We start from the raw sequence: 12,541 nt of genomic DNA on the forward strand, positions 1-12,541 counted from the left end.
ATACGCCAGAACAAGCAGAAAGATTATCAGGCCGGGTCAGACCCAGAACGCCGTGAGCCACCTCCCACGAATCCAGAACGCTGAACGCTGAACCTGACAGCGTGTTTGGTTCGGTGGAGTTGGAGAGAGGGAATGGGAGTTTGAGGCTTAGAGAGTTTTATTCCTTTGTTTGTTTAGGTGCAATGGGAATTCGACAGGGAAGTGAAAGGGGAATTCACGTGTAAAAGTCCCACTTATTTATTACCTGGGGGAGGGCTGATAATTGAGATGGGGAAAGGGAATTAGAGTTAAACTCCTATTCCCCTTTCCTTCGTTTGCCAAACAGGCCGTGAGGGTTGGACGGGAGCTAGGGTTTTAGCCGCCGGCCATGGCCCTCTCCTCGTCTTCCTCCACCCTGCTCCGCCGCCTCCTCGGCTCCACCCCCCTTTCATCCTCCCGCTCCTCTGTACTTCGCGCCGCCTTCTGCTCCTCCTCCTCCGCGGCCCCCTCCCCCACCTTGCCTCCTCCTTCGACCATCTTCGGCGACGACACCGAGGTCGCCAACGTGCCGCCGCTCACCACCCCCAAGCTCTTCGTCAGCGGTAACGATTTTCCTCCCCTCCCCTCCCCTCCCAACCCACATAGAAGCTTTTTCTCTACCACATCGCTACAAGTTAGTCTCTGGGAGAGGGCCAGCCCATTTTTTGGGGATGAATTGGGGATAGCTTTAGGTGTTTGCCATGTGTTCTAATCCTGCCCTGGCAAATTAGAGCAATCAATGTAGATGCTCTCCGTGCAAATGAATCTAACTGTGCAACTTCTGGTCAAATGATATCTATGTGCATATCAGACGTGTCTTAGCAAGAACAACTGATATGCTGAATCGGAGTAAACCATTGCGTATCAATTAGATTGGTTTCTGAATTGTTTCATTGGTATGGGCTTCTGCATCGCCGAATCATACTACGCAAAGCTCCTATGTCGCATTTGTGTTATAGACTTTAATTACTGGTCTCAGTAATTACATGTTGCAAAACTGAAACTTTGCGAGTGTACGGTGGTAAATAGTAAGCCCTGCTTTGCGCTGTTTTTCTTTTCACATGCGCATGGCCATACATTTTATATGCGATGCAATTGCAGGGCTTTCAAGGCTAACGACGGATGAGAAGCTCAAGAGCGCGTTTGCTCCCTTCGGACAGCTTCTTGAAGGTACAAGGCTTGCTTTGGTAGTAACGTTTCAGTCAATGTTCATTTTCATTGCTCATTGTGTCTTGCTTGTCGCCTTGTGCAGCGAAAGTCATAACAGATAGAGTTTCTGGGAGATCAAAGGGCTTTGGTTTTGTAAGGTACGCGAGTTTAGAAGAAGCTGAGACCGCGCGGCAGGAGATGAATGCCAAGTTTCTGGATGGATGGGTCATTTTTGTCGACCCTGCAAAACAAAGGGAGCAGAAGCCTGCTCCTCAGCCGGATACTGCTTCCTCGCACGCTGGCTTCACGATCAATAAAACTGTAGGATGGTGTGGTTAGTTGCTTAGGCTCTCGAGTCCTATAGATCACATAGCAATGGCATGGATGATGTTCTAGCCACAGAAAGTTATGGCATTACTGCCTGTATTAATACATAAAACGATAACGCTGTTCCTCTTTTGAGATAATAATGTTGCTCTTTGTGGCTTCACACTATTATCTTTGAAAATCTTTGCGTTGCTTAGATCTGTAGAAATTAGCGCACTTCCATGTGGTTAACATTTCGCCAATTTTAGCTCAGAAACGCATCACGGCTCAAGATGCTGTCCGGCCTTTTGATTATTGTTAAGAGACTCAAAGAGCTCAAAATTTTCCACCAAAAACGACCTGCTGACACAACACACTACTGCTACGGATTAACCTCTAAGATATACCAAACTGACTTCACAGGCTTGACATGAGGCACCTAAAGCACTCGGACACGAGAGCATATGCCGTTACATATACGCTACAAAGCCCTATATACAAAGGTCGAGCTTCTAATCATTCATTAGAGAGCATAAGCTACAAAGACTGCACTCGGTTCTCCCATTGTAACTTGGTTACTCAAAACATTGAGATCAGGTGCACTCCGTTCTCGCATTGTAACTTGGTTACTCGAAATCTTGAGATCAGGTGCACTCGGTTCTCCCATTGTAACTTGGTTACTCAAAACCTCGAGATCAGGCTTGATAGCTAATGATTTCTGCATCAATGTTAGGCCCTCGAACATCACCAAGGGGTGTGCCTCTAGCAGTGACGACTTCTGGCAACAGGACAGCAATAGAAGTGCAATTAAGTTAGCTCTACTGGAGTGATATCGATGATGTTAGATCAAGCTGAGCAGGGAAGCCCGGAAACAAAAAAGTATAGTACGTCATTACCTCTTGATCTGATAAAATGGTGAAGCCAAGTTTCTTGGACCAGATTGGTACCATTTCAGGATCAACGTGCGCCGTAAGAAGCTGAACATTCAGGGCTGTCAGATGTGATTCGATTTGTCTCAAGAGAAGTCTGAAGTAGCCCTGCACAGAGACAGACCAAAACCTAAGGATATTAGTTGCTACACAGATGCGCTAAATTCATTGCGTTGGTTACATGAAGTATCAAACCAGTACAGTAAAAGCCTTCATTATTTGCTGGTCAGTGGAAGAAAAAAAGAAGCAAATCTAAGGGCCTAAGTTATAACAACCCGCAGGTCCACTTCTAACAGTATATGCTCTAGAATCCGTACAATTAGTTCTTGCTAATACCAATCTTGATCTTTTGTCTAAACCATATTCCAAGTTATTATACTAATAGAATATTTTTACTCTCCTCTAGTGTTTAAGAACCTCATCATATACAGATGTACACTCTCCAGTTATAGTCCCAGCATCATTCTTAGCATACAGACATGAAAAGAAAAGGAATTACGTCTGATAACTGATAGAGTTCACTATTGTGGACTAGACAATGTAAGTTCATTCCCACCTTTTTTCTGCACTCATTATGTGTAGCGACAAGGACAAGTTCTGCAACTTCTTCCGTGCGCACTTTCAGAATTGCAGCTGACACAACAAGTTTACTGCAATACGACCATACAGAGAAAAAAGGTATGATTAACCAAAATAGTGTAAATAGAAAATACAAGCACTTGATTGCTTGTTCCTCTCCCGATTTCAAGTTCCAGAAACCAAACCATTAGCAGTTTATATTAGTTACACAAACGTAAAGACTTAAAAATAGTAGTGTCATTGCTTTGCACAGACCAATTGAGCAAAAACTGCTAAAATAATATACATGACTTGACCAGAAAAGGTACCTGCTTGTGGTTAGTACTGCACAATACATTCCTCTAAAATCATTTTTTCCTCCTACATCCGTGCTGCAAAAAATGCGGTTTAGTGTAATTACTTGAGTTTACTAGACTAGATGGACAGAAAAAATGCAGGCCAGATGCACATTGATGTAACTATTTGTACACCATTCAAGAGTTGCAAATTTAGTCAAGAACTTACGCAATAACCATATCTCGTATGATATCACTTTCCGGGTCAGCTGTTTCCGGGAATGCAACCTATAAAAACAGAGATTAACGTGAGACTTTTGCAGCCTACAAGCAATATGACAGCCATGGTTGGGAAGTTTATCATTGGCGAAACAAGGTTTTAAGAAATAAAGCCATAAATCCCTCACAGAAAGAACTTACTTTGAAGATTCCAATAACCTGATCTATGAACTGCTGCACATCACGCCTCGGATTCATTCCACTTAAAAGGTGCCAACAAACATTGGATCTTTTATGTCTGATCTTTTCCCGCTTATTTAGTTCTTGGTGCAAAGAAGCACGAAGTAACTGACATTTTTTACAGCAGAAGAAGTGACACTGCATATATTCTCTCAAAACATTCAGAGGTTCCTGAAATAGTCAATACAACGAGTCAGCAATGTCTTTCGCCATGATAAGCTCTTCTCCACCACATATGAAAGGAAAGGTTAGTCACATACGTTGTTTTCTTGGAATCCACTATTGTAGCATTTCACATGGCATGGCCTCTCACACTGTAGATATGATTATGGCATAAATTTCAAGACAAGGTTCCAACAATCAAAGGCAACGCTAACGAGAAAAGAACTTAGCAGAACTAACCTGGTTACAGAAGATAATCATGTCTTCACCGATTACCCCAATAGTCGTACAGGCATTGCTGTCAAAATAAAGATGCAGAGTTTCATATGAAGGATAATCATGCGAATTCAACAGTGTGCATAATCTAATTCTTACCCACATAAATGGCAGCTCTCAGTATCAACAACTCTTCCTTGTAATGTCCGTTTCAATGGAACAATGAGAGGTGTACTGGTGGTAGAAGGTTCTTTCCTACAACCTGTAATAACGCAAATGATTGTCACAAAGATTGAGGACCATAAATTGTTTACCCATATTACTCAAACATGGAGTCCATATGATCATTGCTTCCCAGTCTGAAGGTAAATCATTCAATATTGGTACCACAATCATCCAATTTAATTTACCTCCAGTGGGTTCTATTACCATGTGTACCCCCCCCCCCCCCCCCCCTCCCCGAACTACCAGTTAATCATAGATTCATCTTAAGGGCACAATGTACATTAGAAACACAGATTGTGTGAATCTCAAAGTACAAGGAAAACAAGTCATGGAGTCTAGTGCATGAAGGAAATGTTCAGCTACTCATTTTGCTGTCACGTCCTACAGTTTTCCTTGAAAAAAATTAGCTGCTCATTTATAACAAAATTCTGAAATCGGTTCTATCCTTGCAACAAAATATCGTAATACTCTCTAAAAGTTCAAGTACAATGTGCAATGCACATAAAATGGAGTGCACAGAAGTGATGCATGCAGGGGGGTGGGGAGGACAATTCCACATTCAGCTAGTAAAAGCCTACACGGTTGAAGATAAAACTGCAGTAGAACGAAAGCCAAAGAAGAATTAGAGTAGAAATGATAGAAAAACTGGATGGCAGGAAAAGTACGCTTGGATGAATAGAATCGCAAATCAACAGAAAACCCAACTGCCTTTCCAAGACAGAAAACCTAACTCCGCAAGCTCTTGCACAGTAAGAACAAAGCCTTAGAAGGCAAAAGGGTGAAGGATGAGAGGGGTGAACCGTACATGTACATGAGACCTGGCCTGAAGGCCACACTGCCTTTCCAAAAGTTGCAATATTCCACTAGCCTACTGTTCTACTCCCTCCGTCCCAAAATTCTTGTCTTAGATTTGTCTAGATACGGATGTATCAAGTCACATTTTAGTATTAGATACATCCGTATCTAGACAAATCTAAGACAAGAAATTTGGGACAGAGGGAGTACAATGCCGCGTCCAGATAACATGAGAGAAGTGCATCGGCTTGCCTAGTCACTACCCAAGTTGCCTAGAGTTAATTTTCGACAGAAGAGGTCCTAGAGGTATGAATTAGTGCCAGCTTTGCACTCCACAGTACTGACTCCAATGAAACATTATTTTCCTCATAAAACACGATGGCTGTTTACCGTACCTTGATCTCTGTAGATATTTGGATGACAGATCACAAGTCACAACAGTCCTGCCTTGGAAAATCTACACGAGGCAATAACCTAACATGCATTTAGTAGAAGCTTTATAGCCTGGTTTACTTTTGACTTTTTAGCATATACTAGCACACTGCCCGTGCGTTGCTACAAAACCGTAAAAGAAGAGGAAATACCACTGGCTTAGGAGGTCATCAAAAGATGACGGTGTCTTGCAGCTGTTGCATGGTTCACGATTAAAAAGAGAGCGCAGCTATAATAAAAGATCATGTTGCAGTCGCTAAAGAGTCTTGAGCGACCTTAGTAGGCCCTTTGCAAGATTTACAGTGAGATACCATTTTGAATTTGGAACATAGGAAAATGGCGTGAGTAAGTTGAATGCACAAGATCATGGATTAGGTAGGAGGACAACATCTCTCGCCGCGTTGAAATGCAATTGTGCCATCTTTTTGCTATGACATGGAACTGAAAGAATTGATTGGGCGGAGCAACTAAAATCAAGACCATGATTTTGTATTGGAGTGGCATACTTGCATTTATAATTTGGGTGTTTACAAGAGTGTTATTCTCACATTAGGGTAGCAGTGTATTTGTTTATTTGGGAAAGGTCTCACACCTAGTAAAAGTAACATTTGTTGATTTATAGTCTCACATGTGGGTAGTGCATTTGTTTATTTGTGCGGTCCCACATGTGAACTCACCACCAACTCTAACCTTTATAAGTAGGAAAGATATGTTTAAGCAAAGGACGAGTTATTCCATTTGGGTACTAATTTATGTATATATGTCCAACTTTAGTTTTATTTATGCTCAATGAAAAGCATGGGCCGTGTTCTAGTTTGCATTACACCTCCACGAGATGGTGACTGTTGGTCCTCAAGCAAACTCTTAGAGCATCTCCAGCCCCCAGGAGGCTATTTTCGCCGTGGGGGCGGTCAGGTTCCCAACCGCCGCCCCAAGTTGGCCCCATACGCCGTTTTTTGAAATCAAAACTCGGCTAAATTTTGTACAAAATGACACAAATTTGGACAAAATTCGGGCGGTTTTCATTGATATCTGTACAAACTTAAAGGCATAATTTAAAAACTTAGAAAAACTAAAACTACGCCGCCGCCCCGAGCCTACTACATGCCGAGGAGCTTGTAGAAGGCGGTGTAGTCGCCGCCGTCATCGTCATCGTCGTCGCCGTCGTCCTGCAAGCCGCCGCCGTCCTTGCTGCAACCCTGTCCTGGGTCGTCGTGGCGGACGGGGTTGGTCGGCGCCGGCGCCTCGTCGCTGTCGTCGAGGACGATGACGCCGCCCTCGTCGCGGCCGCGGCGCCGCGTGGCGATCTCCTCTAGAGCACGGCGCTGGCACTCCATCTCCCGCACGTAGCCGTCCCGCGCCCATTTCAGGCCGGTTTCGAGGTCGGCGGCCATGTCGACGTTGCTCCTGCTTGACGACGATGGGCGGCATCACCGGCTCCGTCTTCGGCCTGACCAGACGGGGATGGCCGCGGGGAGGGGAAGGTTGGCGGCGACCCTCGTTTACGACGAGGCTGCCAAGCGGCTGCGCCGGCGCTCCGGCGTCTCCTGGGGCTCGGCCTTGACGGCGGCGAGCAGCGTCGTTGTGCCGGAGGAGTAGGAGCCGGAGGAAGAGGAGGACGCCCTGGCCATGCGCCTCGGCAGCCACGAGTTGCCGCTCCTGCGCGAGAAAGAGGGCGCCGGGTATTCTAACACCGACGCGTTACCGCCCTCGATGTGCTCGAGAACGGCATGGAGCGTGCGCCCGGGGACGCCCCACCATTGACGGCGGCCGTCGGAGTTGTGGCGCCCCCTTGGCGCCGGCGCGCCGTTCGTGCACGCGAGCTGGTCGGCGTGGCGGCGCTGGAAGTACGCCGTCCACAGAGCGTGGCTGTCGGGGGCGTACCTCGACTGCTGCCGCACTTCCTCCGACGGCGCCGCCCGGATCCGCATGATCTCGGCACGGCGTTCAACGTCGAAGGACGGCGGGGGAACGGGGACGCCGCCGGCACTGAGCCTCCACCAGCCCGACACGCGCATGTCGGGCGGCGTCGGGTAGTTCGCCTCGTAGAGGAGGCACGCCTCCCACTCTTGCAGATGGCGGCGGCCGAAGCCGTTGGCCGCCGCTCCGTCGCCGGGGAGTCTCTCCGCCATCTGGCCAGGATTGAAACGGGGAAAGGGGAGAGGGTGCTCGGCGGCGAAGGAGAGAGGGGCGGCTTTTATAGCGGCGAAGGGGCGGCACGTGGGCGGCAACAGTGTGGACGCGTGGTGGGAAGGGGCGGGACGCGCGGCGGCTCGCCTTCATTGCGCCGCCCATGATCAATGGAAGGCTGACCGGCGGCAGCCTTGCCATTGATTCGCGCGGGAGCCGAGGCGATGGGATGAGGACGACGATGCAGTCGCTGACTCGGCGGGTCCACGCGGTGGGAATCTGGCGTGGGGAGTTTTGGCGTGTTTTTCCTTTCCCCCGGCGCCCCTGGTCGGCCCCCAGCGCGCTGGGTTCGGCCTGGGTCCGCCGGCGCCAATTTCGGCCCTAACCGGCGAAATTTGGGCTCCTGGGGCCGCGACTGGGCCTTTTTTTGGAGCCGGCGATAAAAAAGCAGCCTGGGGTGGCCTAGTGGGGGGGGGGGGGCAAGTGGAGATGCTCTTAGCTCTCAGCTCCTATAAGTCTAAAGCTAACTTAAAAAGGACACTACGCTACCAAATAGGTCAAACTGTGGGGAGTAGGCTAACCTCATTTGAACAGGGCAGCAAGGTAACATTGATTAATATGTGTAACATTCACAAAGGTCACATTCTAACATTTAGAGAAATAATGACGATAGCCCCTCAAAATACACCATATAAACAGAAGAAAAGCTTAACAGCACATTGCCACGGTTTTATTCGGTGAAAATAAACAGCATCTTACCTGAAGTAGCAATGTTATGAGGGTCATCAATGTCAGAGAAATCAATGCTGCTGACTCCATTTGAATTTAAACTGTCTTGCAGTTTTAGTGCCAGCTCATGAAGTGTCAATCCTTCTGAGGTATAAATGTTACGATACCTGAAACAAAAATATAGGTTCCATGTAAATGAATTAAAGATCCGAGATATAATTTTGAGATGGAACTTTTACAAACACTTTCATGAATGACACTTCAAGAACTTTTAACTCTTGCGAGTCAATAAATTTAAGTTAGACCCAGTTTCCATGTAAAATTGTGGTACTTACGGTTGTCGTCTTTTCCCCATTCCAGCATGGTCTTCAAACTGTGAAGGAGTAAGCTGAAGTCGAAAGAGAACAACACAACCATCCATTGGTTATTGGTTATTGAACATAATAATAAATGCATCCTAAAAACAACTTTATTGATTGCCAAGTTTAAGATAGTTACCTCTTCATTGCAGCAATCACAGACTATACCTGCTCCCCGTTTATAGCCTTGCTTTAGAACCTAAAATCAGAAGTGTGAGTGGTCTTAAGAATCCTTAAAAATTCTGCAAGTGTGGAAAAGGGCTAATATAGCCCATGCAACTATCTAAAAGACCTCTCCGTGCTTCAACTTGTAAGTCAACAAAGTAAGGTCTGGAAGGCCGCCTTCCTTGAAAACCAGCGGGTGCAAGGAGTTATCCCTGAGGCAAAAATAAGACACATGTCGATGATTATGCATCATTTCCATCTCATGGCATGTGAATACACAGCAAGATCCCCTAAATGTGACATGTCAAGAAAATGCTGCAGCTTGACCTTTTACCTCACTTTTGTTCGCCGCGGTTCTTTCGTCTTTGAGTCCATGTGGTGACTCAGGGGTGGCTCTTGAACAATTGAAATTGGGCTTGATAAAGAAAATGCTAGATCTATAGGATCGCACTCCGATGAGGTTGATATTACTGCAGCATCTGCTGCAAAATTAGGCTTTATATCCTCAGGACTAAGAGGATCTGTAATGTTCTCACTAGGAATTTCTACAGTGACACTTTTCATTGAAGTGCATGTAGATAGACCCGAAGTTCCTTTCTCAGGGCTTTTACTCAAGGTTGGAGCTGAAGTTTGAGTACTTCCTCGCTTATATTGCCACCGTGGCCTCCTGAATGCACTCCAGCTCAGGTTTGAGATGTGATTGCTAGTAGATTTTTTCAAGGAATTTGCCGAAGTAGTGGCTAAAGTTCTATGGCTTGTCACTCCTGCAGCCGACTCCTGCAAACTGGCAGTGGAGTTTGAATGAAAGCTGAAGTCAATCTGGTATTCTGATGGTTTATGACACTCAAAATGCATGTACTTACAAAAGCTTATATTAGAAAGTACACATTATAAAAATGGTAAAGTACACATTAATAAAATTAGTAAGATTCTGCTCGGAATTTAGAGTAGCTTATAAATTATAAAGGTAGCATAAATTTAGTCCCATCTGTACTGACAAATATATAGCATCGAGTTATATTTCCTTGGTTTAAATTAAGGGCTTATTCAGAGGTTCAAGCCCCCATCACCCCCACCCCCAACCCCACCCCAATGTGTAAATATCAGATAATGTAACAGAGCTCTTGAAAATATTAAGGAAAACTAATGGGTTTTTATGCTGAATACAGGCCAATGAATTTTGCGCGCACAGTAACTTACCGTTGAGTTGAACAATGATGTGAAGGCGCGTCAACAAAACCATTATTTTCCACTTGAAAAGAAGCTGAAATCGTCACAATACAGAGAAAAGGTAGACCAACATAAAGATTATCAGATCCTGAAATACAACCAAAAGTAAGAAAGCTTTGGGTCCTCAATGAAAATACCTTTCCACTTTCCATATTCAATCAGATTTGGAGCGAGACCAGTCTGTTCTTCAATCAGGTCCCCAAGCAAGTCAAGTCTTTTATATTTAAGTACTTGTATCAACTTATACAGCGAAATTCCACTGTCCAAAAATATATGATCATTTTGGTTGTTTGTTAACTGGCCAGCATGTTGCTCAAACTCACATGCATTCATTATCTACAATTGATCAAGCATCACAAGGTCAGGTTTGATTTTTCGGAGAATTCACAGGTACAGATATACAAGAATAGCAATGGTGCAGTGCTGCAGTCAAGATAACAGAATGCTCACATTACTGTAATCACATTGCATACAACCACAGGAATATCTCTGTCCGTCTATACGCCCAGTCATCTCCACCTAAGGACCGTCAAATGAAATTTATATGAATTAAATTATATAGGTTTTCAATCACCATTCCATGCTGAATCTACAACTACACTGCCTGAAGAAATAGCACTCACCCCATTCTTCTTGTAGGTCACCCTGAAACCTTCAAGAAGCCCAGTGGACAGCAATCCTCTGACATCCTTAAGTAAACTCTCTGGCTTGTACTTGGTTTCTGATGTTCGCACTGACTGATACTTCGTTTCCATCACTTTCACTTTCACATGGGTGGCTGTCGACAAGCCAATATCCCTAGGTCGATCACCAGTTGTGATCCTTACCTCAACCACATCAGGCATCTCATGGTCACCACGGGCTGCATTCTCGATCTGTTCTACTGCGTCTATCAAACTCAAGCTGTGTTCCGTAGAAGGCCATTCAATGCCATCCATAGGTTCCGCTTCGGAGGCTGGATTATTTCCCCTGATAAAAAGGAAGCATTATGACTGAACAATCCTGCAATGAGTCCCGAACTTCTAGTTTTACCACTCCAAACATCATAATCCCTCAATCTGGGCACTATTCTACAATTCTATCAGACTGCTATCGATTTGATGCAAGGGAAAAGACCTATTGTACCTTTGCTATGAAATGACACGAGTAGACAGAGTTCCAAACACAAGTCAGTCAGCGGAATTGCTAACCTCAAGTCAAGAAGAGACAAGCCGGCATTCGCCTCTTCGCTCGTAATATCGAAGTTGAAAGCCTGCTGCGCCGGCGCAGCCCAAGCAGGCTGCTCCGCCATCACGTCGCTAGCCTGAAGCAATTCCGGCTCCCTGCTCGCCGGCTGACCCTGCGCAAGGGGCGGACAGGTGGCGGCGGCGGCGGGCACCGTCATTGGCACTCCGGCGGCCTCACGGAAAGCCGCTGGGAATCTCTCGGCGGGCACCTCCCTGAGCGTGTGGAAGAGGTCGTAGAGCGAGGTGCCGTTGGGGAGGAAGATGTGGCCGTTCTGGTTCTTCGATTTCGCCCCCGCGTGCTTCTCGAACTCCACCGCCGACAAGGCCTGCGCGCGCAAACGAAACGAACCCCTCAATTTTCGCCCAAATCGGGCGGATCCTCCTCTCGAGACGGGCGCGGGTCGCGCGGCACTTACCTTGCCGCCGCGGCGATAGCCGCAGGACGAGTCGCAGGCGCAGGCGTAGCCGCGTTCGGCGACGAATCCCTCCAGAGAAGCCTGCGCGCGGCGAGTTTTTTCAGTGAGAATCCACGGGGAGGGGACGGAGCTGCGGAAGCGAGACGGGGGCGGGGGCGACGGCGAGCGCGCTCGAGTCGCGGGGTGTCGAGGAGAGAGAGAAGGGGGGCTTGGGCGTGGGTTGGACTGGCGAGGGACTACTCACGTTGTGCTTGGCGAAGCGGTACGTGACGGGGACGCCGAGCAGGAACGGCAGGAGGTCCGCGACGCCGTTAATTCTAACGGCTGCGCCGACTGCGTTTGCGCCGCCGCGCTGCTCCGGCTGCATCTCGGCGGCCTTGGCCTCTGCTGCGTCGTCGCGTGGGCGGTGCTGGTATAGGCTGTGCGCTACTTTCTCGGCGTCGTTACTCTCGCCGGCTGAGATTTCATCGACTGAATCGTTTGTTTCATACGATCTCTGATTCGACTGTGCTTCAAGCAGACTCTCTTGTGCGGATTACAGAGGAAGAGCCTGACACCAACCTTGAAGAGTCCACGGCACGAAGAAGATCACACCGGGTCGATTATATGTAGACATCCACCCGAATCGACGTCTTTGTTGCGGAAGCATCACCGGCCCAACGGAGACACATCCAACTCCCCTGCTTTGACAGGGAGAAAGGCAAACATGTCCACCCGATCTCGTCGCTAGATCTACATCGC

General features: G+C 47.0%; 2 protein-coding genes across 2 annotated transcripts; one reads left to right on the forward strand and one right to left on the reverse strand.

The window, feature by feature from the left end:
• The first annotated feature begins 275 nt into the window (after nt 1-275).
• On the forward strand, nt 276-1,662 carry LOC109741870 (organelle RRM domain-containing protein 2, mitochondrial). The gene is made up of 3 exons (XM_020300953.4): nt 276-581; nt 1,120-1,188; nt 1,271-1,662. Exons 1-3 carry the CDS (start codon nt 368-370, stop codon nt 1,504-1,506), a joined length of 519 nt encoding a protein of 172 aa, XP_020156542.1. The 5' UTR covers nt 276-367; the 3' UTR covers nt 1,507-1,662.
• Nucleotides 1,663-1,736: 74 nt separating this feature from the next.
• On the reverse strand, nt 1,737-12,271 carry LOC109741871 (uncharacterized). Its single transcript, XM_020300955.4, has 21 exons — nt 12,045-12,271; nt 11,801-11,881; nt 11,349-11,710; nt 10,782-11,127; nt 10,609-10,677; nt 10,296-10,494; nt 10,129-10,192; nt 9,263-9,712; nt 9,056-9,140; nt 8,903-8,962; nt 8,740-8,792; nt 8,435-8,571; nt 4,253-4,355; nt 4,118-4,175; nt 3,976-4,029; nt 3,677-3,886; nt 3,486-3,544; nt 3,290-3,352; nt 2,959-3,052; nt 2,370-2,510; nt 1,737-2,251 (listed from the first exon to the last, which is right to left on the reverse strand). Exons 1-21 carry the CDS (start codon nt 12,165-12,167, stop codon nt 1,997-1,999), a joined length of 3,066 nt encoding a protein of 1,021 aa, XP_020156544.1. The 5' UTR covers nt 12,168-12,271; the 3' UTR covers nt 1,737-1,996.
• Nucleotides 12,272-12,541: the final 270 nt, after the last annotated feature.

This window comes from Aegilops tauschii, chromosome 4 (genome assembly GCF_002575655.3).
Source record: "Aegilops tauschii subsp. strangulata cultivar AL8/78 chromosome 4, Aet v6.0, whole genome shotgun sequence".
Classification (NCBI taxonomy): Eukaryota; Viridiplantae; Streptophyta; class Magnoliopsida; order Poales; family Poaceae; genus Aegilops; species Aegilops tauschii.